Source organism: Centroberyx gerrardi, chromosome 9, assembly GCF_048128805.1.
Source record: "Centroberyx gerrardi isolate f3 chromosome 9, fCenGer3.hap1.cur.20231027, whole genome shotgun sequence".
NCBI classification, from domain to species: Eukaryota; Metazoa; Chordata; class Actinopteri; order Beryciformes; family Berycidae; genus Centroberyx; species Centroberyx gerrardi.
This window is the reverse complement of record NC_136005.1, coordinates 17,122,357-17,148,605: the sequence shown is the minus strand read 5'-3', so window position 1 is coordinate 17,148,605 and position 26,249 is coordinate 17,122,357. Positions and strand designations below refer to the sequence as shown.

The window sequence follows — 26,249 nt, the reverse complement described above, 5'->3', positions numbered from 1 at the left end:
GCAGGACAGACACAGACCCTCCCTGAAAGCAATACAGACACAGAATTAAAGGGTGGATCTGAAATGGGTTTCTCTATTACTATGATTAACATATTCTTTTTGGTGAGAGCATTTTCCTTTCCAGTCATGTCCCAGTTATTTTAAACCCTCTCACTTTCATTGCTTTATCAAAAGCGTAGCAGCATGGATAGTGTATTCTCCTACAGAAAAAGGGCAGTAATTGAATTAAACCAGAAATTCTATATAATATGAGGAGGTTGGTTGTTGGTTGTTGATTGGGAGACAACTAACATCTAACATAGCTTCTAAGTCCACAAAAAAGTCTTTGAATCTGCAGCCATATATAAAAATGTCTCTTTCACATTACAAGTTCATAACATCATACCATACCAAACCAAGAAAACACTGTATAATTTTGACTTTTCTCCTTTTAAGGTTTAAATACATCCTTCAGTAAGTGCCCTTTCGAAAGCTATTCATTTGTTTTTAGTTGAGCGCTGGCTAAATACTCTTCCTCAAGATCCTCCCATGACTCCTCATGTGAATCTGTTAACAATGAATGCAACTGGGAGGGAAAGAAACAATTCATAGACCCTGCTGGCTGCGCTCATACTCAAGACAACTGCTACCCATTGATAAAGGCAAAATAAATTCCCAATGACAATTAACCGCATTAACTTTACCATAGCAGTGGTTTTTGAATAGATAGGGTTCTAATCTATAACATACAATAAAGTCCAGGGCAATAAAACATGGTCAAAACTCATTTTTCTCCATTATGTCATCCCAATCAATAAAGGACAATTGTTTTATATCAAATTTCCTCTGGATAAGCCTTGCCTTATCCACCAGAGGGCAACATGATGACTTTCCCTCTCTGTTTATTACAACGCGTTCACATGTTGTTACAGGTATCGCTAACAGGTTGGTGCTCTGCCTTTTGCACGCTCTTTGATTGAACTTTACGGGTGTTGCGTCACCCAGATGTTTAGGGGTAAAGCGCGTGTCTTTACCTTGCAGTCCATCCGGCAGAGTCGGCCCTCCTGAACGATGAGGTCACCAGGTGCTTGCAGGAAGTGGGGGCGGAAGTGGCGCTCCTGGATGTTCTCATTCTCATCGCCACTGTCTCTAGACCTGGACCTGGGCCTGAGGGGGAGAGAGAGAGGGAAAGACAAGTGAATCAGATTTTAAAGTTTACCTTTTTCTGGTGGAAGCTTTTCTCTAACCTTGAATTGATTTCTATTCCATTAATGGTGTAATTTTACCCAAAAACTTGTCTTAACTATCAAAAAATACAAACTTATGTTAAATTGAATACCACCGAATTCCAGCCTTCAGATGTTAATCCTATGGATAGGCCAGTTCAATTTTCATAAGCTCAGATGTAAAACTCCCTTTGGAATCTGAATCCCATGCTTTCTAGAGATAAGCACATTCTCCTTTTAATGTAAAAATGACTTGATTTATAATAAGATTTCAGATTTGAAAGACTGACCACCCTCTTTTCCACATTCTGTCCTCGCTTTTTCATGGTCATTTTTATATTTCCACTCTCAGAGCCATTATTTGAACTTTCAGGAGCACTTTGACCCAGAGGTTTATTTCCCGCTCTGGCATCGTTCCACTAGCACTGTCCTGGTCTATGGCGCTCTTCCTTAGCGCTCTATAGCGGGTCAGGACCCATAGGTGTTCCCGTGATTCTGCTCTATCACAACAATGACATCACCACCCCGCCTGCCCCTCCAGAGTGAATACACCTCCGCTAGGGAGAGAGAAAAGAGAGGGGGAGACACTGATTGCTATCTTGCTATCTGTACTCTCTCAGATCGTATATGAGGCCTTATCTAATCTAGGCGTGTACATCTAGATATCAGATTACAGATGTTATTGTCTGCTGTCTGAGTGTCTATGATCATGTGTGCATTTCTAAATATCTGGGTGTGGATGAAAACATGCTATATAGAAAATCGTTAGAGCAATTAAAAACACATAACAGAGCAAACAGGTGTTCCCTCTCATGAATACTGAGCTTTTCATCCCTGAACAGACCAGTCAAAAAAGGAGAAAGTGATTCAGCAGACAGCAAACATTTAGTGAAATAGTAGACTGCAGCCTTTCTATGCTTAGAAGTTGAATCCATTTTGCATCAGAATAATATAACTGACCCAATTTTAAATCTGTGTGCAAGTGCGTACTTGTAAGCGAGTACAGAAGCCACGCAGATGGTGAGTAGCCTGCAACATGCATGCAAGCCAGTGATTAAAGGTTGTGAATAAAACACCAAGAGACTTTGTTTGTCTCCTCTGCCTCTCCACACATTCTCCTGTCAGTCAGCGCAGCCTTACCTGCGAATGTGTCCAGGCGTGGAGCGCTGGCTACGCCCTCGCTGGTTCACTGCCTGCACCATCATCCTGCCAGTGCAGCTCACCCTGCCCTGTGAGAGAGAGAGAGAGAGAGAGAGAGAGAGAGAGAGAGAGAGAGAGAGAGAGAGAGAGAGAGAGAGAGAGAGCTTATGAGGTGCTGACACTCCACCACACCACAACCAGAAGTCAAACTGGGAGGAGGAAATAAAATGTGAGTGTGAGAGTTGGAAAGGCTGTTGGAAAGCCTGCAGCACATGAACTTTTGACCCTCGTGAAGGCTTTAGTGATTTCCTGTCTCATTCAACGCCCTCTTCCTCTTTTGGCTGGAGACTGTTATCTTGACACCTATTATTCTCTCACTAATGAGCGCTGACATCTCCAACAGGCAGACAAGGTGCCGGGTTCTGCATGTGTGTGTGTATGTATGTGTGTGTGTGTGTGTGCGTTATTTTATGAAATGGTGTGTTGGTGGTGTTTCGGGGTGTTTTCCCAGAGCCTTGGCACCCATCTTCTCACCTCGGGGTTGCCAGCCATGATGGTGTAGTTGCCATCGTCGTCCAGTGAGGCAGCAGCGGTGTGCAGAGAGCAGGTCCCATCGGCGTCACGGCTGATCCTGTAGTGTTCACTCCTCTTGGAGATCTGCTTGCCATCTTTAAACCAGTAGACCTGCGAGACAAGACAAGCCAGAACAGACCAACACGGTCACGCAAGATGACTACTTTATTAAAGGTTCTTACACGCAAATGCTGTGCTTCACTTACAACCAAATCCAAGCTTATGATTTGGTTGAACTTTGGTTGAACTGATCCAAAGTTATGAGACTGAATGCTGCCTGATATCAAAATCAGTGGTTTACGTTGTTTTTCTCAATTTTTTCTGTTTCTATAGGCCTATGCAAGTTCCATTCACTATCCAAACTATGAATGGCATACACTATCAGTCAAAAGTTTGGACACACCACATTTTTCTTTATTTTTACTATTTTCCACATTTTAGAATAATAGTGAAGACATCAACACTATGAAATACCACAAATGGAATTATGGTATGCAGTGCAAAGGCTTTGGAAAGAAATTCATACATAGCCATCAACTTCACTATTTATTCACTTCACAAATTTCAAGCATTTAAGTATAAGCCTTTAGATCAAAATGGCTTTAAGATAATGAAAAACATAGTACATTCAAACTTCTGACTGACTTTTATTATTCTATTCTTTGAAATTGTTGTACGATGGAAAATTGAGAGTAAAACCATAGAGCCTTTCTATAAATAAAGCCTCTGGAGTGCTGTGCTCTATCTCTATGCCTTTCTTTTCTCTCCTCAGTTCGTCCTGAAGCCTGTCATCACCCGGTCATTACTGCGGCCCAGACCGCCGGCCCAGTGTGAGTGCAGAGGTTGTTCCAGCAGTGGGCCTCCCCTTATCACAACACACTGTACATGTACCTCCACCCTCCATCATCAACATCACACATCAGCAACTCCCAATCAAGAAAGTGAAGCCATCATAAATGCCATGAAATAACATAGACGTATTGATGTAATAATAATATTAACAATAGCCACCTACACATCATCAGAGCAATATTTAAGCATTACATTACCAACACTATGTTCTAACACCCAGAGTGATGACATTCGTTTAGCGATGTGCGTAACCTCCCACCTTTGGTTTGGGGTCTCCGTTGACCTTGCAGGAGAAGGTGACTGGCATGCCCTCGAAGACTTTGTAGTGTTTGAGCTTCTGGTCAAAGGACGGCGCCACCCCTTGGCCAGCGGAGTCGTCGTCATGCTGCACGTCGTCGTCCGACTCCTCGACTGGAGAACGCTCCAGACGGAACTCGATCTCACTGATCAGGCGCTGCTCAAAACTGGACACTTTGTATTCCTAAACACCAGAGAGAGAGAGAGAGAGAGAGAGAGAGAGAGAGAGAGGAAAGCTAATGTTAATGATCAACACTGGTTCCCAGTAATGCGGGGGATCAACAGACAAACTTAAATCAAATGAAAAAGAACGAGAACAAGGCAAGCACATTTTAGAGCGTGCGTGAGTTGTGAGTTTACTGATTCAGTCACTCCTATTCAAGCACTTGTAATAACACAAGTGTATCAATAAAATCCTGTCTTATTCCAAATTTCCACACACCCATCAACCTGTCTTCATTTTCACCCAAAGTACCAACTTTCTCCCAGTTTCCTACTCCTCTCTGCCCAGATCTTCCACTCCTCCCTCCCACCATCTCCATCAATCTCTCACCATTGAAGTTCTGCTGAGGCAGAGGGAACATCTGGAGAGCAGTATGGTCTGATGACACATCACACAGATAATGACAGGCCTAAGGCACAGCTGCAGAGGCAGCATTTATTATTTTGAACTCACTCCTCCGCTCATAGTGATGGCAACCTTAGAAGTCGCCCATCCTGATCTATTGAGGTTCTACCCTGCAATAATACTCCTTCTAAAATGTCAAGTAACTCTAAACAGGCATATTATAAACATAGAAGAAGAAGGTACAATGTGCACATCCAGTTTAATCAGGTGCAGGACATCAGAAATTACCAAAAATGACAATAGAAGAAGGATGTCCGCCAACACTGTTGCTCCCAAAAACTGAATTTGTTAAGACGCACAGAACAACTAGTTACTAGACCATTCCTTGTGTCTTCCTATGGCTCAAAAAGATATAAGTTTCCAAACAATTCCTCTCAGATGCAGAGCAACATTGCAGCATGCACCTTATGTGATGGAAAAAGTGCAGTATGGGAAAAGTTAAACATCTGCCCACAGACATTTGTTGTGCAGTCAAGCTTAAACATGCTTCAATATCTGAATCAATTCAAACATCACATACTGTATGGCAACAAACACTGATACACTGGTGCAGAGAGCAATCCTTAGCCATGCTCCATCAATGCTTGATTATCTGCAGACACACAATATACTAGACTGTCTAATCCGTTGTCTTTAACAGAAACACCTGCAACTGTTGGGAATGAACTCTACTAGATCGATGTAGAACCACAGTGACCACAAACATGAACAAATGCCTTATCGCTGCCTTTTGTTTGCCTTTTGTTCCCATATCAGCTCATTCCCAGGCCTGGTCCTGTTATGGTCAAAGTGAACACATCCAACATTTCAGTGTGACTTTGTGTGTACACTTACACTTAGGGAGTGACCACACACACACACACACACACACACACACACACACACACAGAGTGAATGAGAAAACCAGAAGGTGAGAGAGGAAAGAACAAAGTATGAGTTTCGAAATAACCTTTTGAGGGACAGATTCTCTATCAGATGACTTGTCTTCCTGTTAGGAGATAGAAGAACAGAGATATTGTCCCTGTGTTATGGTGTCACTTAGTCACTATGGGTGTCACTTGGCTCATCATGAACTACATAGGCAAGAGAGAGACAGAGAGAGAGGGATAGAGAGAGGTGTGTGTGTGTGTGTGTGTGTGTGTGTGTGTGTATTTGTGTGCATGTTCAATCTTACCTGCTTTCACAACAGAAAATTCAAGGTACAATATTATCAGAGGGAAACAGAAACACATCCTATACTTTTGTCTCACAGTGCATTGGCATTCCCAGTCACATTCCCAGGCTCAGAGCCATGCAGTGCTGTTGCGCCCCAGCCAATCAGATCGCTCCCTCATGCCAACAGGCAGCGTCACACTGAGGCAGCACGTTGCTACCTTGACCCCATCTGCTGCTGTGGACAAACCCTGTGTTCTAGTGGTGCGTATTTGCACTGTGACTTTACTTAACTAATCGGTGTTGTGTGTGTGTGTTACGTGCTGAAGTGGAGTGCTGTCTAATGTTGTTAAAGGAGAATAGAGCCCATTTACTTCTGTCTACGTGCAGTTTACATTTCCCCCAATCATTTTGCAATGCATACTGCATGTAATTAGAGTTTATTATTATTATTCGTTTTTTTTAAAACATTTACTCTCGTTTTGTCGTTTTTAAAACACAAGCTTTACGGTGTCAAACCTAGCTTGAAATGAACTGCTGTCTCGGCTAACAAAGATGCCCTAAATAAGAATATATGGACGTGACAAGAACGTTTGTGAGGCGACAAAAATATTTCCTGGCCAAGACTTCCATTTCTTCCTGCAAGTGTCATGTGATTGACTGTAAGCAAAGTGCAATGTAATGTGCACACTGATATGAAAACACTCAACTGGGGCTAACCCTAACCCAATGAAATAATGATAAAACAGAAACTTTGACAAAACCAAACTAAGACTTCATGTTTACTGTGATGGATTATCACACTGTTTTTCACACTGTACAAGAATAAATGCCAGCAAATGGCAAATTCTTCTGAAGGTAGGAAAACAAGTCTTGATATCTCCAACTACGCCGACTATGTGCAGACAAACCAGGAATAATGTAAAGGAGGCAGGCAACCTAGACGGCTGGCACAAACTTAACAAAAACACTGATAATATCCTTTCTCTATCAAGTTGATCTGTGAATGAACGAACAGCCAACACTGTACAGAGGTGCCTCTCACTCACTGGCACTTCTGCAGAACTGTTCGGTGGCTCAGAGGGGGACAAATAGCTACATGAACCTTCAAAGAGTGCTACTTCCCAGCATGCACGCAACAACACTGTGGTTTCTGCCAGTATTCATAAACAGAGCTTTTTATGGAGGGATCTGGAGGACTTTACAATGTTTATACCCTGCTTTCATAACATGCTCTTCAAAAAGTGTTTCCAAGGGGTGGAGGTGGGGGGTGGTGGGTGGAGGTGGGTGCAGTCTTTTTCAATAGTATATGAAGGAAAGCCAGTGGTCATAAGATAGGAATGACAGTTTACACACTGGCAGAGTATCAAAATAACACACATTACTTGTGTTCCAGAGGTGTACTGTATCTGTGTCATGTACATGCAACGGTGGGACATCTTTGTGAAAAAAAAAAGAAAGTAAAAAGTATGATGTATGATGTCAGGTGAGTGAGTGAGCGTGTGTGTGTGTGTGTTTCCTCTCCAGGTGTGTGTATCCTAGTAAAGGCCCACCATACCTGTGTGACTGGCTCCTCCTCTGTGTCCTGTGTGTTTAAGACTGTGGCAGCGTTGTCGGCCCCCAGCAGTCTGCGAGCCATCTTCTCCTCATAGGTTAACCTCTGGAAGCAGGGATTAATGGGTCAGCGGGGGTTAGTGTGTGAGTTGCACAACACACACACTCATACACACACACCGTCAACTAGCTACTGTATCTAAACCTTGCACTAATTAGGGATGGCGTCATGTCTGGACAATATATTATGAGGTTTATTAATGAGTGCATGAAACAAAAGCTTTGGTTATCACATGTTCAAAGACACTTTATGGATAGCAGAATGTTGGTTTATTTCAGGAATAGTTGTTTGACTTGATGGGGCGCTTGTTAATCAGTGTTAATGACGTGTTACTGAACACGCTCATTCTCTAATTGCCTACAAACACAATCATTTCAGTATGAATGAATACACTCGAACACACAAAGACTCACGCACACACTCAGATACACACACACACACACACACCTGTTGACCATTGCTCATGCGCTCCTCTTTAAAGCGCAGCTTTCTCTCCAAATCCTGGATGACGGCATCCTTGGATCCCTGGATGTCTGAGTCAGAGGTCAAGCGGGGCGTTCTGGTGACGGAGGACTTCCGGGGGAACGCTCTGCTGGACAGAAACAAAACAGCAACATTGCTGAAGATTAAAACCCACGCTGTCTGGTCTATGACACATTTTCACATTTTTTGACAAACACGTTTTCGCAACACGTCAAAACCCCTCTTTCCTCTCTTCCTCTCTCCCCCTCCCTCTCTAGGTCTCTCTCATCAGCCCTTATCTGGATGTGTCCAGCTACAGCATTCCACACAGTGTCTTCTTATCTCTCTCGTCTCCAGCAGGAATGCCAGGGTGAGAGGGGAGTGCAGGACTGAGTGAGGGGCTGATGAAAAACGACTGGCAAAGAATTAAAGGTGGAACGTCCTTGATGGAGGGAAACAAGCCGAGTGATTTCTCCCTCCAGGGCAGCCTTCAGAAGATGAACCACACCCAGGATTATCCACACAACAGCAGATTTCTATCGGCTAGCTCAACATGTAGAGTCAAACGGACAACAACCCTGGACATAGGACTCTGGGAAGTGTTTGCTTTTGACAGGGAAATACCCAGCGGCTGGGTAGAATGTATATGTGAACCCCTGACACTGAAATCTGTTTATTTGACTTTGACACACCTTTCAGTCTGCAGTCATCAGGTATGTTTTCATGCCATATGGGGGCTAAGACTATTGCACCTTGAGAACACTTTTGTGTCTATGCGTGTGGGTGTGTGGGTTTGTGTGTGTTTAAAAGGCCTCTTCAGTTTGCGCTTTCCTGTAAACATGCTGTATAAAAATGTAAACATGTCATCTTGCATCTAGCAGCAGACATCCAGCCTCCAGTCTCCAGTTGCTGCTGCCAGCAGGCCGGTCTGATAGAGGGAGAGCGGCTCTACACGCCTGAGAGACACTGTCCCTCCTTCATGATGTAAATATAGACTGTACCTTACGAAACCCTATATACAGACTACATAAGCTGATATAGAGACTCTGAGAAAGTAGTATCTGTTGTTGTGTGTGTTAGGGTTATTTGTCTTTGAGGGTACTCACACTGTCCCGTTGCCTTTAGGCAGGCCCAGGGCATTGACCGTTGGACTGCCGGGTGTGGAGGGTGTGGAGGGAAGCACGGAGGACAGGAAGCTGGAGGCTGGAGACGGAGGGACGGAGGTGAAGGGAGAGGAGGTGTCGGAGCGGGCTGGTGACATGAAGCCCGAGGAGACAGGCGGAGGGGGAGGAGGTGGGGGAGGGGGGAAGTCTTGGGCAGGGCCTGATGGAGAGGGCAGGTTACTGGGGCTGAGGAAGGGTGGAGGCGGAGGAGGGAAGGAAGGAGAACTCGGGGACTCCACGCTGCTGGCCTTGCTGAAGGGGGGCAGGGTGACCCTGCTGAAGGGTTTGTGTGAGGTGGGGGGGGAGAGAGGGGAGGACAGGCTGGAGCCTGAGGAGCCAGAGGACTGAGTGACGTAGCCCCCCACAGGCCCCGCCCCCCCGGGGCTCTGAGCAGCAATAAACTGCTTTGGCCGGGCGTAGTTGAAGGTGCTGGTCTGCATGGCTGCACTGCTCTCCAGCTCCTGGAAGGAGGGAGGAGGGGGAAGAGGAGGAGAGGGTGGAGCAGGTGGAGGTACTTCCTGGGGTTGATGCTGCTGCTGCTGCTGCGCTGGAGGCGGGACTTCCTGGTCTTGCTGCTCCTGCTGCCAATTGGCTGCTTCCTGCTGTTCCAAAAGAATCTGGTCCTGCAGCTGCTTCAGCTGAGCTGCGTTCCTGTGAAGAAGAAGAGCCATGGGCATCAGTGACAGTTATCACATACAAAATTAATGTCATATTCATACAGAATCTGGTGCTGCTTTGGACAACATATGGCTTTAAATGGGCCTGGGACAAGCTGAAACAGGCTTGTCGCTCAAATCAAAGCAGGGATACCATACTGGGAGATCACAAGACTAGCACTTAATAAAGGCCCACACTGACTCACAGAGCCACCACTGTGTCCATGTTTGATTTACTACAAGATCAGATGAGCTCCCCAGAGTCAGCAGTGGTTTTTATGCAGCCTCCTCTCCTCCACAAATCAGCACATAGTGCAAATACCCTGCTAACGCTCAACATCCTCTCAACTATTCTGCTGGGGGTGGGAGATGACTCGCTACAAAGTAACAGACACATTGTAAAAATGTTAAGAAAGCATGCGGCTGTCTTCAATTTGAGCATGATACAATAGCCTGTGCTCTGTCCAACTGTAGACAGAACAGAATTGGCAGAAATGTTAGATACCAGATGTGAGCGTAATCGCTGGAGAGTTAAAATGCCAATCAGAGTGTCAGAGCATCCTGGTCAGGCAGAAACACGATGCATTGTGAAGATGCTGTTTGTTGGAGACGCACTGAACTGTGACATGACATCAGCACAAAGCTGTCAGTCCACGGGTTTTGAACAGGGGCTAAAGTGTTTTTTTCTCTGCTCTCGAGGTGATAGCCTGTCAGGCCTGAGGTTACGCTGTTCAGAGGGGACTGCAGGGTGTGGTTAGTGCAGCAGCCCAGTGTAGTGGTATGTGCGCAACTTGTGTGTGCTTGTGTGTGTGTGTTTTCTGGGAAGGAAACCGCTGCACCAGCAGCAGGGACTGATAGGCTATCAGCCTCAAGCCTTTAACAAAGACTTGTTAAAAGGCCAGCCTGTCGACAATACGTCAAGAATGGCAAAGCAATGAGGAGATAAGTGGAACAACAGGGAAAACAGTTCCGTTCATGCTGTCTTCCCTTACAACAGTTTACCCTGATGGATTATAAACTGATGCGCAGAGGCAGATCTCAGATATGATGTTGCTCTATCTGAGATATGGGGAAAGTGAACTTCATGCTCTACGTGTGGCTCACAGCATTGTGTTGTGTCATTTTGCCAGGGATGGGTCCTGATGATGAAGTATTGTTTTTTTTCACAGAGGTGTGGCTTTCCAACTTGGTTGATTCACTGTGTTGTCACTTCAGCGTGGGAGAGAGGGAGCACAGTTCTCTGGAAGTTACAAATCCTGCTGAGCCATTAGAATTAGAATGAGTATAGACATAAATCTTATGTCCACTGTTGCTCTTTGCTCGCTGCATGTTGAAACAAACTTTACGTGCACCAGGAGGGTTTTAAAGAGGACTAACTTTGGGAACCAGAGAACAGAAGTGAACTTTTTGGAGCTGTCCTTGAGGAGGAGGACGAGGGTCTTTGGGAAAGGTTTAAAGTTATAAACCTTCAGCGGTAATGTCTATGTGTATGTGAGACTGATGAGTTCTGCTCAGGCAGAATATACTGTACATCCCAGTGGTGAGTGTTGTCAGGAGTCCACCAGGACCAAGTTCACTTGCCCAAATCTTTTCCAGATGTTGAATAATCAGTGGAGTTTTTCTACTATTTTTCATCTGCGAGAATGCACAGGAAAGCCCCTCCCTTCACCCCCCCCCCCTCTATCTCTATAGACATTTGCAAAATCAAACAAAGTTAGCGAACATTTGACAAACCTGACAGTTGTAGCATAGTGAAACAAATCCACCACATCAGCCAACAGCAGCATGACTGATTAGTCTGTCTTAGCCAGTTATTTTCTGCCACATCGGTCACATGCTCCCCCTCCCAAGGAGACTCCACATGCCCAAATAAATACTCATTAATTCAATAGCGTCCAATGCAATCACGCCAATCTGTCACAACCTGGCCGCTTTCCTTACAGGATTCACTGATCACAGCAACACATGAACTAGAATTTGGCCTGTTTGTTTTTTTCTCAGAAGTGTCCTCTTCTCTGCATACGTTTTTCTTTACATTCCCCAAAGGTCTCCTGTTCAGGCCTCCACCAAAAGAGTGCTTTTACAGGAATAGTTTGGCAGCTCCCGAGGCTTGCAGTCCTCTGTAGCGGTTTGATTCCTTTTTTGGCTGTGTTCTCGGCGCGTCAGGCAGAAGCACCCTGCCCGCCTGCTCAAGCAGAGGGGAAACACACTTAATTTCCTCAGCGCCTCGTCTCTCTCCCCAACAGACCCCTTTTACTGCCTCAGTATGAAAGAACTTGAAGACCTTTAAAAAGTTTTGCCCGTGTGCCTATGTTTTTAATACCCTCCTACATAGAGTATCACATTCTACAAAGTCGGCTAAATTTATTCAAAGAGATACCCAAAAGGTTTTTTTTCCTCTTCTCTCTGAAAATCTCCTGAGTATGTATGAGCGGCAGGCAGTGTGGATGTTAGCCAGCTGTAACTGACATCATCTCCTTGCCTTAAAAGGTGCTCTTTCTCTTTCTATATAAAGCCGCTACTTCCAAACAAACACCTTCATTCATTACAAAGCCAAAGTGCTCTGCAACCACCTTCTCTCTGCTTGTCAGCTCTCTCTCTCTCTCTCTCTCTCTCGGTATGGTCAATCAATTCCTGATTCAGGAAGTCAGACAGCTTTTTTTAATTCTAAATAAGTTTCACATGACACAGAATCAATTCATCCTTTCACATTAAAATGCACTGACATTTAGACTTCAGTCTAAATTACATTCAGCTCAACAGAATTCTAATTTTGTCTGATTATATTTTACTCTGATTAGTCTTTAAACATTTCGGTATGTATTTGACAGTGCGTGAAAAGGTCAGGTTGGGTAATTTGCAGCTGCATGAATAGTTTTATGGCCCACTTAAAGATCTGCATCCATCTAGACTCTGTGACCCTGCAAAAAGCGTAGCCTCCAGCTCTGATCGTCCAGACCGCTCTGACCACAAAGTGCTGGACAAGGTTGCAGTACACACAGTCGGTCCTGCCCTCCCATTCCAGCTGTCTCCTCTGTCTCCGTACTGCAGGTCTGCTCAGATGCGTCTAAAACAGTGTGAAACCCGACCTGCGCTTTGTGAAAATTACTGTAAATGTTTTACAAAGGGCTCAAGAAGCAGAACAGACTGACTTTCTGTTCATTTCAGGCCTCCATTCGCTCTGTCTTTCTTTGTCTCTGTGGCGGAGCGGGGCTGACTTGAGAGGGAACGGTTCCTTCTGTCGCCATGCCAACGGCCCAGTGTTTTGCTGTTCTGTTCAGAGCCAACTGGCCCACAGAGCTCCGGGCCTCGGTGAGAGAAAACGCTCCAGTTCCTCAGTGTCATTCCAACTGTAACACTACATTACTCTTATGTCTCTCTCTCTCTCTCATTGCCTCTCTCTCTCCCTCCATTTGGTGGTATAAATAGGCAAAGCAGTTAAATGTTATGTCTTCCTTTCTCATCCTGAGAAATACTTTCTCTTGGGCCGGTTTCTGTCTGTAAATTCTTTTGCAAGTGAGAGGAGGACTCAGGCAAAAATTCAAATTGTTTTGTCTGTGTAATTGCTTTGTCTTTGTCTTTCCAGTTCCTACATGGAAACGTTACCAGCAACAGTGAGATCAACTGACAGTCACTTAATTGGAAGTGTCTCTTCAAAGCCCCATGATGTATCAGTCAGACCCAGCTAAACACAGACCATGCCAGACACGACACAGTGGGTTTTTCACCAGCAGCTGCCTCCACTCCCTGCACTCCAATCATCCTGCTTTAATCAATGAGGGCTTTAATCAACATATAAAAATGGCCGTGTTTACTCAGCGCTGCTTGTTTGCGCTTCCTGGACAATAATGGCCCGAGGTGCGTGAGAAACCCATCTATTGTTAGACTGAACTAACAGCGCAGAGCAAGCTGGGAGCCATCCGCGGGTTTAACTGCTGCCCTTGTTTGGGTGCAGAAGAGCGGGCGTCTCGTTAGGTCCGCAGCTGGCTGAAGACAGAGAAGAAGAAGATGGAGCCGTTTTATTAGACTCCGCCGGCAGATGACAGGAAGCAAGACAGGGAGGACAGGAAGTTGTTGAGTGTAAATTGCCAGTAATGAGGGGATTCCTTCTGTAAACAACAACATGAGGGGAACTTCCTGCAGCAACTATGGCTGTGCCTAGGTTCCCTTTAACAGTCTAAGGCTTTTATAAAGGCAAAAGCTATCTGCTGTGCAACAAGTGTAACTAGGAAAAGCTTAATGCAGTGGGGAGAGGAAGGCACAGTTTCAGGCTATATGCTGTTTGTATGTTTGCATTATATCTGTTTCTGCATACGCCTGTGGCTTAGTTAAAGTGTGACCTTGCCAAGTGTGAGTGATTTATACCCAATACTCAAATGCAGCTCCGGTATCACACCTCCAAAACAAACACAGCCCCTGTCACCACAGTGGAAACCCGGCCTGAGGCGGTTACACAACCACACAGCCTGAGCCGGGCCCGTGCCTCGGACCAGGGGTTTATCACACCGGGAATGCAAGGTGAAATCACCTGTTCTATGGGTGACTCCAGCTGCATACATGCATAATGCACCTTTACCCCCCTCCAGACTAACACACCTATCCACAGTCACACAGGAGTGGGGTGCGTTTTGTTTTGCTGCGCCTACACACACCTGGTTCACAGTTCGCTCACATGTACTCACCGCTGAGCGTTGCGTCATCATTACAATGCGTCAACCTGAACTTGCCTCACACCTCCCAGCAGGAACAGACTCTGACATACTGACTGAACCAACATCTGACTGACTAGTAGATTGACAGACTATGACTAAGACTGAACTGCTGGTGTCCTACGTATTGTGTGATTGACAGACGTAAAGGAAAGTGATTGTTTTTTCTATCATCTATGACAGGAGCTGCGTCATGTTGTGGATATTTGAAACACTTGTGAGGAGAGTGAGACCTTTGCAGTGTCTGTGTATGTGTGTGTGTGTGTGTGTGTGTGTGTGTGTGGTGAGGGGTGGGGTGGTATGATGATGGGTTACTAGATTAAAAATGAAAACACCAAGATATCATCAGACAGTGGAGTGTTTGTTTATGACTGACATCATCTTCAGATTAACACACACACACACACACACACACACACACACGTAATGCTTTGTGATCATAGTGTTGTGTAAACACAGTTTGCTGGATAAACTTTCATACGGGGGGCCTGGTGACGCAGCAGGCTCTCTCCCATCTTTCCTGTTCTTTTCCACTGTATACTATTGTGTAAAGCACAAGTAAATACAAAATAATCTTAACTTTACATCTAGAAAATTCAAGAGCCTCAGTTCCAAGAGAAATAGAGGCAAAACACACACATAATCAGGCAATTTAAGCTTAATGATGTCCAAATGTTGTCAAATCCTGGGTACATGTCTTTGGAACCCAGGTTAACACACTGACCTGACCTGTATCATCAGTTGATTCTAACAAAAACTCCCCTGCTCTCTCTGTCTCCCTTTCTCTCTTTATCTCTCTCTCTCTCTCACACACACACACACACACACACACACACACACAGACACAAATTATTTTCCTAACTCCCTCCTCTCCAAGTTTGGCTCCCTGCACTTTCACAAGAGAGAGCAGAGGCTCAAAAGGAGCCGTTCCAAGTTTCCAAGAACATTTCAGTAGAATCCCACAGGCCGGCCGACCCCCAAAACTAGGGTGCCGTATCGTCGGCCCATGACAAGATGCAAATACAGCAGGGAACAAAAGATTCTCACACGACACGCATACAAAAAGTGCTTTACTCTTTGTCTGCGACTTCCATTCATTCAGCTCTTTACTGTCAGCTGACATGTTTTCTCTCCGTCTTTGTTCTCCCAACGTCCTTAACTTATTTTCAACCCCTACATGTTTCTCCCCCTCTCCTCCCCTGGTACCCCACCCCCCTCTCCTCCTGCTCTCTGGCTCTAATTGCACACACACCACATAAAACAGAACCAGACTGTTTTCCTTTCCCCCCTCTCTTTAAAACGTAGCACAGAGCGTTTGTCTTATTCCAACCAGACCAACAGTTCACGGCTGCTCCAATTCACCCACTTTCTCCCTGCCCCACTTTTCTTCCTTTCACAATTATTTTCTGGTGGTATTTCATATAGAAGTGTAGGTGAAGAGGGCACGCCACAATCAGCGAGCCCTGCGTATTCTCTATACCTCCATCCATCCCTCCCTCTTCTTCTTCTCCCCGCTCCTCCTCCTCCCTTCCCCTCTCTCTGTCCAGCGAGACGGAGAGTGTTTTTCTCTATAGCAGGAATGCTGAAGACATTCTTCTCTGGATTGGAATGGGAAAGACATCGCCATCAAATGGGATTAACAGCAGGAGTGGAGTGAGTGGAGGAGGAGGAGGAGGAGGAGGAGGAGGAGGAGGAGAGACGGAGAAAGAAAAGACAGGCAGACAGAGAAGAGAGGCTCAGAAACAGAAGAACTCAAGTCTGTGAAAGAGTTACAGCCAAGCACGCCACAACCGTTCTCACCTAACAGACTCTATTGTGGCAACTAATCCATCTGACTCCGCAGAGGAGCAACGCAAACAAACCAACCTCACCGCATGAACACAATCGGCTCTGCATCACAGACACAACACTGATACCCAATGGGAAAACTACAGACTTACACATTGCCTTTGCTATAGCCTTAGGAGCAACACTGATGTAGCTCTTCTCTAAGTCACAGACAGACACTACCGTCAGTACCGCACTTATTCCCTTGTGTCTTTCTCTAGAAGTCTCAACTCACTACCTTTCCTGAGCCTCCAGCAAATGAATGGGTATCTCACTCTGCCTCTTTGTGCTCCAGAAAACCACACATCCATTCTGAAAACACATGCTTTAGACATTAACATGCTGAGTCGGTAAACCATGCAAACATTAAAAAAAAAAAAAAAACTTTTTTTCCCTCTATCATTTGTCCTCTCCTTTTTCTGCTCCCCTCATTCAAATCAGCCCATTTCGGTTTAATGACAAAGTGATTTTAAACTTGTGGTTTGGGTCGAGTGCTGTTTAATTTCCAAACAAAGATGAATGTGTATTTTTTCACTGGCACAAACAGCCAAACAGGCAATAACTTTTTCCTCTCTCAGACTTCAACGATTCAAAGTAAAAAAAAACAAAACACATTACTCAGTCTACTCCTACTTTATCCTTTCTCCATCATTCTCTCACTCTTGCTGAAGTCTGTTTAATTTAACTTAGGCAAACTAAGTTGTCAGTTTATACAAGAGAGTAATTAAGAGTTTTACCTTCAGTGTTGTGGTCTAGGTGTGCAGCAGCTCAGATATTTCCCTGCAGGAAAGTTAAGTGTGTGTCGGAGTGCCGGTCTGCCAGGTATGAGGAGCATATATAGAGCAGCGAGCAGCCAGACAGTGACAGACGCAGCCTCTCTCTCTCTCTCTCTCTCGCTCTCTCTCTCCGCATGAGTCAGGCTGAGTCTGTCTGAGCTCCACCTCTTCACAATAAAAGCTCCCAGCCTGCCCTAAGACACCCCTTTCATAATAAAAGCTCCATGACTTGGGGCTGTAGTGTGGGCTGCTGACCTAGGAACTTCCCTTTCAGAGTCGGGCACCAAAAATAACAACAGCCAACTGTTTTTAAAGTGAGAGGAAAAGAAAAGATTAATGAGAAAGAGAGGGTGAGAGAAAGAGAAACACCCAGATCTCATTGCATTACTCTTCCCGCTGTCTCTGAATTTATATTGTTTCTTTGAATGATTGAAGAGACTTTCATTTAAGAATTTAATCATCTGAGCTATTCTCTCAGTTTCGGATGACACAAATAAGATATGTCTTTTGTAAGGTATCATTTGTTAACTACGCCCTGCCTGGAAATAAAATCCACATTCTGTGTACTTCTCATGGCCACACAGAAACATTATCTGTCCTTCACATGTTAATAGAACAGAGTCACTATTATCTACATGCCAGCCACATGGAAGCGAGAGAATAATAGTCACAGTTTTATGTAACACTACAGTCGAGGACCTTTGGAACAGTTTGAGTAATGGACACAACGTTCCCCTGCCACTGCATGCACAGTCCCATCCCGCCACCACCCCACAGATCTGGTTCCAGTCAATGAAATATGTGCATTTCTCAGTTTCCCAATATGAGATTTTCTCCTTCATTTTTGCGGGCTGAGATAAAACCTTTTTGGGGCATTAATCATTTCTATTTTAGTGTGCAATGTCTCTATTTTTAGAGGTGGTCTGTGTTTTCCAGCACTCCTCTACGCTGCTCCCGTCTTTCAATGGCTGGCGATGAGTCACAGCACCGTGATGGACGGTGGGAGGCCAGGTTATCCGGCCCAGTGGGGTGCGTGTGTATGTGTGTGTGTAACGGGGGCAGGGCAAAGAGCTTTTGGGGCAGGGGCCTCCCTCTCTGGAGATAAGAGTCATCGCCCATGTGTTGAGTCACAGCCCAGTCAGAGAGTGAATCTCCTCCGCACTCAAAGTCAGGTTTGGCGTCTACACTGTCATGACAGTGGAGCATGTATACATTATGCTGTTATGTCACACACACCATGTAATTAACATCCACAAGTGGAAGTGGTGTGTGTATGGATGTGGGTCTGACTGGGAGTGTGTCTAACGGCACATCCTCTCTATACCACACATGCAACCACACACACACACACACACACACACACACACACACACTCGCACCAGGAACCAGGGTCAGGATCTAATCAGAGGTTGATTGACTTCATCCGGAAACAATGCGATTCCCTGAGTGTGTGTGTGTGTCTGTGTGTGTACGGTAATGTGTATTTATCCGTGTGTGTTTCTCAGTGTTTAACATACCACAGCGTTCTCTCCTGGGAAACACAGCCTGCTTTCTATGAGGGGATCACTAAGGCCTCTGAGTTTCCATGTTGTCAACTCCCAAGCATACACCCTCGTCTCTCGCTCTCCTCATCTCTCTCTCTGTGCTTCTTTTCATCGCTCTCTTTCTCTCTGCTCACCCCTCTTTCTTCCAGCCCCCTCTTAATGTTATGAAGGTCAGCTCAAAGAACTCTCTTCCTTATTTGGAAAGCTTCTCCATTCCATGCAGGTCATTCTAGCCCGACCGACCAATCCAGTGGTTAGTTCGTGTGGTGTCTCAGCCAATCCTGTGTCTCCCATGTCCTTTTAAGGACTGCCCATCTCTGACTCTGGAGGTTGATGTGGAATTATCTGCTTTCCTGCTCTCTGTGGCTCCCTTGTCTCCCGTGACTTCTTTTTGCTTTTTTTCCCCCTCTTGCAGACTCTTTCTCTCCCCGATGACACTGTTCAAACTTTCTTTCAGTCTCTGCCTCTTTCCATTTGCTAGTAATCAATTTACCCCCTTGGTCTGCATTCACCGAGGCAAAAGGCATCCATTAAGAGAACTGATCCACAATCTGTTTTACTTCCATTTTTAATTGGACTTTTGATGACGATGAACCGCAACCCAAGTTCTCAGTGTGTACCTAGCACCATATGTGGTTCTTTAACATGCATGTTTCCCGCGTTCCATAAAACCACACGCAACACCTCTACAAGAAAGTGATTGTTAATACTTCATTAGAGAGTTCATGAGTTGCACCTCATAAACACAAACACACTGCTGAGAGGAAGCTCTGAGTCACAGCACAGATATGTGACAAAGCCTGGCAGCCAGAGCCCCTTGCTCAGCTCGCAATGCAACACAAATACATAGATGCTGCTCCAAACTGTCCAAACTGAAAGCAACAAACCCCATAACAACCCAGAATCCTAATAGTAACGTCCCACATACACATCCAATATGAAGCATAGTCTGAAATAAAGCTATAGTCATAAAAACCAACACCATATCACCTGCAAGTGTATTAGGCTTCATACTGTAAACACTTTTGCAAGTAAACGTTCTGTGTGTGACAGCATGAGACTGATGGAAAGTTGGCAAAGAATAGTTTGTTGCTTTCAGTTTGTCTGCTGTTGCCCTGACAACAACCTCACTGGGGGTTAAAGAGGTTTGGAGCTACTGCAGAAATCATTTCATCTCGCTGGTATGGCAATTATGCCGCCGGAAAGGGACTGAAAGGTATAGGGTCAATCCGCATGCTATACACAGCACATTAAAGTGGATTAGGCCCTTCCTCGTAAGTATGCATGCCTTAGAAACATATAAGTTATACACACATGGTGTCACTTACAGACTGCCGGCCATGTTGTTCTAAGCTCCCGCATGTTTAGAATTGCTAACCCTGTGTGTGAGTGTGTGTGTGTGTGTGTGTAAGTGTATGTAAGTGTGTGTTGTGTACATGCACCTGATTGAGAGAGAGAGTGAGTGAAAGAGCCAAAGAGGCTGGAAAGCGAGAGAGCGAGAGCGTGCGTTATGCAGTCAGGAATGGGAGTTCCCGGATGCCATGAGTGTTGAGGCACCACATGTTGGGTCATGACCTCACACCCTGCCATTTTCTGGCAGCATTTTAACACATAATAGTAACCTCTGATCTATAGCCCCAGGAAGCTAATTGTTGCACGCTGCCTGCACCTTTCCACTTCCTCCCTAGATGCACACAGACATAGCTTGACCTCTACCTGCCTTTCCCCAGGCTACTTCTGCTCCAATCTCATTTCATTCTAGTATCAATTCAAAACACTGTAGAATATAGTGCAGAAGTTGCTTAATCCTTGGTCTGTTTAAATTCTCTCTCTCTCTCTCTCTCTCTCTCTCTCTCTCTCTCTCTCTCACTCAAATTCAAATTCAAATCTGCTTTATTGGCATGACAGAAAGGATCTATGTTGCCAAAGCATTTGCAAAGGATAAAGTCAAATAAATAATGGATAATAAACAAACAATTCTACAGATTCTATACATATCATATCAAAAATGTAAAAGTATTTCAATACATTCAAAGTAACTGACGTCAATGTATAACAATACTGGACATTGGGAGGGGTGGGGAGCTCTCTCTCTCTCTCTCTCTCCCTCTGCACTACCAACCTGATGACATTATCATAGCCTTTTTTTGTACAAATCAACAGCAGAACCAGAGAACCAGCTAACATAAACGTGTGACTGAATCCTTGAAGGCTCTTGGGAATAACATGAAATCAATGTTATGTGAAAAGGCAAAACTGAGGCTGTCAAGTGCTGATATGTGCCTGCTTTTCATCATCAGTAATCTTAGTGTAATCTCAGCATATTGAGTAAAAATGAAAGTAGAGCTCCATAAAAAAAACATCCAACACAGGCATTGTTGGTCTGAGCTCAACTCAAACACATAAAAAGCGTTTTCTGAAATGAAATACGTGCAAGAGAACAATTTCGACTGTCAGAGTTGATTCCTGGTCTTATGAAAGAGAGATTAAGCTTTGGAATGGTTGGAGGATAATTGTTGCCTCTGCCAGAGCACTGAGTGTCTGACGCCCACCCAGAGATTATCCCAGCCTGTAATATAATGTTTTGCCTCTATTATCACGGTCAATAGCATGGCGGTCACACCTTGACATATTTCACTGGCTTGTCACTTATGAATGAATGATTGTCTTCTTCTTTGTCCTACAACAGTTGTTTTTAGATCTCAGTGAAGTGGTTTCTTGAAATGGTTGTCTCCCAAACTCTCCACACATTAAATAACAGAATGACGTGCCTTAAAGTTTCACTATATAATACTGGCAGATCTAGATGTAGTATGTTGACAGCAGATCTTACCTATTACCTGCGGGTATAGGCAAGTTACCAACACTTGAAATCATTTCAGCAGCACAGGTACCATAAACAATTTATGGATGGCAAAAATTTGAAAACACACAAGCATGTGCATGTGCGCGGTGTTTTTCCTCCAATATTGGCAAGGATATGTCATAATGCCTTTGAAATACAAAAAGTTCCTGTGAAATGTCACACCGGGCAAGTATGTACTTTTATCAATACAGGAAAGCTGACACTAGACACCGCCTCCACTGACACCTCATCCATCAACACACACATGCACACAAACGCATGGATACACACACACACACACACACACACACACACACACACACAAATTTACAAGTTCCAGGTGTTATCGGTCCGTTTGTGATATTGCTTTATACAGTAGATGGTCATGCATGTACAGTTAAACCCCTTGTGAGCAGTGAACACAGGGGAGTTCATACTAAATCAGGAGAGAACATTTATTCTCTCCAAAATGGCAGCCCACTGACCTTACACTGAGATGCTAGGTCTCATCCACTTGAATTATGGCCTGTCTCACAGCACTGCTATCGTCCCAAATCCTTTCACATCTTCGTTCAGACTCTTGTACACAAATGCCAGTCTTTAGAGCGCTACCCAACTGACTCTCTCAGTCCAGTAGGCTGCGATCCTAAAATATCTTTCAGTAGCCGCACATAGCACGCCTGCTTAAAGCAATATTTCACTTTGGCATAACATTTTTTACATACTTAATCTTCAATGGAGTTTCTGCAACCACCAACATTGGCTGTCCCAGTTATCTGTAACTGTGGTGTCACTCACTAATGTTTTGTCTTCCTTGCAGTAGTCTGAAAATCACACTTCTAACACATTTACCAACTAAAGCAATTGACACAAACATTATTATTCGTGTTCTGGCATCGCACATTAAAAAAATTGATTGAAAAAGTGGGAAAAAGCCTGAATGCCACTGGTGCATACAGAGAGATAGTGCTGCCAATTCACTCTCCATGCTTTATCAGTCTATTTTCTACCATGTGCTGAAAGACTGTTTTCTCTCTCAACACAAGCCATGGCTCCGATCCAACGAGCCGATCTGAACCGCTCCCCGGAGAGTTTCCTTTGATTCTTTTCCTCGGGCCTGGCACCAGCGCTGGGCATCGAAACCACACGCCAACCGACCCACCTCTCTCTTCCTTCAGCGCAGACAGACAGCAGGCCTGTTTTCACAGCTCAGGTCTCCTGCAGCCCCCCAGCCTGCCAAGTCATACAACCACTTCCTCCCCCCCGCCAGCTCAGTGTTATTAAAGCAAAAATCCTCCCTAACAGAGAATTTGCATATGTTATTCCTAGGATTTAGAACAATTTAATCTAGATTTGCGAACATGAACACATGTCTCCAATAGCTATAAATATAAATGTCAAGATTCTAGTGTTATTCTATGCAGCCGGTCCCTTTATAATCAGTGGCGGATTGACTTTTAAGGTGAAAACCCAGGATGATTTTCTGGTGATATGAGTATATTTTTTGTCTAAGAGCACCAAAATAAAACAATACTTATTTGGATGTAAAAGCTCAAATAAACATTCATTGGCCTCCACTGTATGGAGCAGCTCCAGAAATAATTTTCATGATGACATCAGAGATGAGAGTCTTGGCACTCGGGTCTCAAGCAGAACAAGTCACTTGTTGAAATAAAAAACCTCCTTCCAATAGACACTGACCCCCAGTCCCTTTTTTTTAAATGCAGTGAAACAAGAGTTATTGCATGATATTGCTTTGTTTAAGACAGTAGGGTCATAGTTTCCATTCTGTCTCGATTCAATTTATAGCAATTTAACAAAGTGCTCAATTAGAAACTCAATTAAAGTTATGGAGCCTTAAATCAACTCTTGTAAACACTGAAATAAAGGTCATGAAAGTAACAAAACAGGATCACTTTTCAAAGGCTGCAGACTTTGCTGTGCTGTTTTGGTGTTGCACAGCAGCATTTGGTTTTACAGAGAAGAAATAAAGTATCAGTCTATTCAGGACATGTGCTGGACAACAAGCAGGATATGATGAAGTCTATGATAAGCTCAGGGGTTTTAGGTCAAGAGTGGTCAGCCTGTGTTCCTACAGCTCCCCTGAGGAAACAGAGTGGAGTCTGACCTCTTTTACACGGCACAGAAACATGACCCTTAGCTAATGGCAGGCCTGCTGTTTTTACTGTGTAATTACAGAGGGGAGAGGGCAGGAGAGGGATGGCTTATGCCATCTGCATGCTTCACAGTGGGGAGCTGATTGTTTCTGGCAGTGTGTTCATGTCATTATTGTGGAAAAATTGTCAGAGAATCAGCTTTTACTGTGATCCTGCAATTTGGAGAACCCCCAAACCATTGCAAAACAATGTTCCAACATGTTAAAATCCTCAGCTACAATAAGTCTGACTGCCACACGAGGCCCCACTCACTTCACACCCAGAGCCTCACCCACACAGCCAATTCTTTACCTGTCATTTTCTGTCTCCTCCTCTATATTCTCCGCTCTGGAAGCACAGAATTAACAAAGCATCAAGGTTTATGTCAAGAGTTACACAATGAGCATCAATGAGGAGGATTCAGAACTCCAGTACACATGCAGTGCACTGTAGGCTGCACAAAGCAAGAGCCAGGCCTAGCTGTCTACATGCATCCTGCCGCATCATAACAACATTGTCATCCCTTGGTTGTTGATGACATATTGTTCTATACTGTGCCAGTCATAACATCAAAAAAACGCTGCAACAAATCCTGTCTCGGTTCTGTAAGTTTTCACAAGCTAAAAAGAAAACTTGGAGACCTTTCTAAAAGGAGAGTGGAAAAGAAAAGAAAAGAAAAGAAAAGAAAAGAAAAATACATCAAAACCAACCACTAGAACACACTTCATGTATTTTTGTCAACATGGCCTGCAGTTGGGTTCATGATCAGACATGCATCAGTAAGTGAGAGAGGAACCATGCAGTCAGCTCCACATACAGGACCACTGAAAACAAAGCCATTCAATGCCCAACTCTCCTCCAATAACACAGACATCCTACCCGATCCCTATAGAGCTCACAGAAAGGTGCTGAGGAAAAAACAATGGCCCCGTCCTGGGCTGGGCATGCAGACCGAGGTCAGATAGAAACAATAGGAGCCATCCAGCAAAAGCCACACAGATCTGTTTACAGCAACAGACGCACAGCAGCTGGCAGGCCGGCCCTGGCACACATGATGGCACACTGACACCAACATAAAGGCAGAGGAATGCTTTTGTTCTAAAAAAAAAAAAAAAAAAAAAAAAAAAAGGCTGGGATTCCCCTTTAACCCTTTCACAAAGCTGAGACACAACACTATCAGTTCCACCAGGCCTCAGTCGGTCCTCCCAGCCTGTCTGCTTCCCGCTGGCCCTCCCTTGACTAGCTGACCCCCAGGGCAGAGAGACAGGTACTCACAGCTTTGGCTTGGGCTTGGTAGGCAGCGGAGGACCTTCCTTCCCAGGGGATGGAGACAGCTTGCCTGGGGTTGGAGGTGAGTCTGGCGCCGCCTGGGGTGGAGGTTCCGTCATAAATTCAGAGTGCGGCGGAGGTGGAGGTAGGGGTGGAGGTGGAGGAGGTGGTGGTAGGGTCTCCTTAGGCAGGCTGGGCGGTGACGGTGGATTCGGGGGTCGGCCGTTCTGTAGCGACCCCTTGCCCTCCAGCTCTGAGCCCATCTGTACGGGCGGCAAGGCCGACAAGCTGGGCCAGATCTCCAGCTCGTTGACGTGGAAACCCTCGGCGCTGGGCTGAGGCAGCGTCTTGGGCGGCAGCTCCAACAGGCTGATCTCTGTGGGTGGGGGAGGAGGGGGGAAGCCTGTGGCGTCCTCAAACCCTGAGCTATCACCAGATGCGCCATTACTGGATGAGTCCTCAACAGCTGAGGGAGAGAAACAAGGACAAAGACGCTTGACTTCAGTTTACATTTTGTTCTGGCCACCACCTTACTCAGTAGATAAAGATAACACACACAACGCTGCATCAAAGCTACGTGATGCTGATCTGAACAGATCTAAAGCAGCAGCTGGGTCCAGTCAGACTGATGCAATTCATGTTTATTCAGCCTTTCCCTCAACTGTGTGGTGAGTACTGTACTGCACATACACAGATCTGTCTGTGAGAATAAACACAAAGATATTTGTGTCCTCCAACACTCACACAGAGCTGCTCATCATCTCAAGCCTCTCACCTTCCTCACAGACTACATTATAATAAACAAGACAAAGATGGTCATCTGGATCAGAGGAAATACCAACTGACCGAAAACCACAGGATCTCCAGGAAAGATTATCATAGGTCAATGTCATGACCAAGTCCTGATTCATTTGACAGATTTAATTTCATTGGGAAAATGGACTGTGCTACAATAATACAGCTGTAGCAAATGTGGAAATTTGAGTTTCATTACAAAATGAGATATCCACCATTTGAAAACATTAAGACCTACTAATAGAACATTAATGTTGGAATAAAAGTCATAATAGTATATTATTCAAGTTATTAGGTAACAAAAGACTGTTGCTTAAAAATTGGCAACAAAGAAGATATAATCAGATTTGATTTAGAAAATATTGCAAAATTAACTTCAGGCAGCAATTTTCTTCATTTGTAGAATATTTTGTTAGAACCATTTGAGTACATTGAGAGCAACTTAAACCCACCCGTTCATGCTATTACACTTTTTGGGACATTAAGAACAACCAAAAACATGTTCAGTTTACAGTAACTATATCCATGTTAAATCGTGTGCCTTCTAGCTTGTGTAATGCACAAACTCTGCTTTGTAACAACATG

General features: G+C 44.7%; 1 protein-coding gene across 4 annotated transcripts in view; it reads right to left on the bottom strand.

Annotated features, from left to right (window-relative positions):
* palld (palladin, cytoskeletal associated protein) overlaps positions 1-26,249 on the bottom strand; it is a 56,387-nt gene that overhangs the window by 4,085 nt on the left and 26,053 nt on the right. Inside the window, exons 9-18 of one of the 4 annotated variants that reach the window (XM_071912825.2) lie at positions 24,876-25,335; positions 23,913-23,948; positions 9,031-9,738; positions 7,910-8,054; positions 7,406-7,507; positions 5,645-5,683; positions 4,030-4,251; positions 2,880-3,029; positions 2,346-2,434; positions 1,014-1,146 (exon numbers count right to left, since the gene is read on the bottom strand). In XM_071912825.2, the coding sequence (XP_071768926.2) occupies positions 1,014-1,146; positions 2,346-2,434; positions 2,880-3,029; positions 4,030-4,251; positions 5,645-5,683; positions 7,406-7,507; positions 7,910-8,054; positions 9,031-9,738; positions 23,913-23,948; positions 24,876-25,335 (2,084 nt within the window). Of the gene's footprint in view, positions 1-1,013; positions 1,147-2,345; positions 2,435-2,879; positions 3,030-4,029; positions 4,252-5,644; positions 5,684-7,405; positions 7,508-7,909; positions 8,055-9,030; positions 9,739-17,016; positions 17,140-23,912; positions 23,949-24,875; positions 25,336-26,249 lie in introns of those variants that run through there. The other 3 variants (XM_071912826.2, XM_078285496.1, XM_071912827.2) reach the window with 3 other exon arrangements.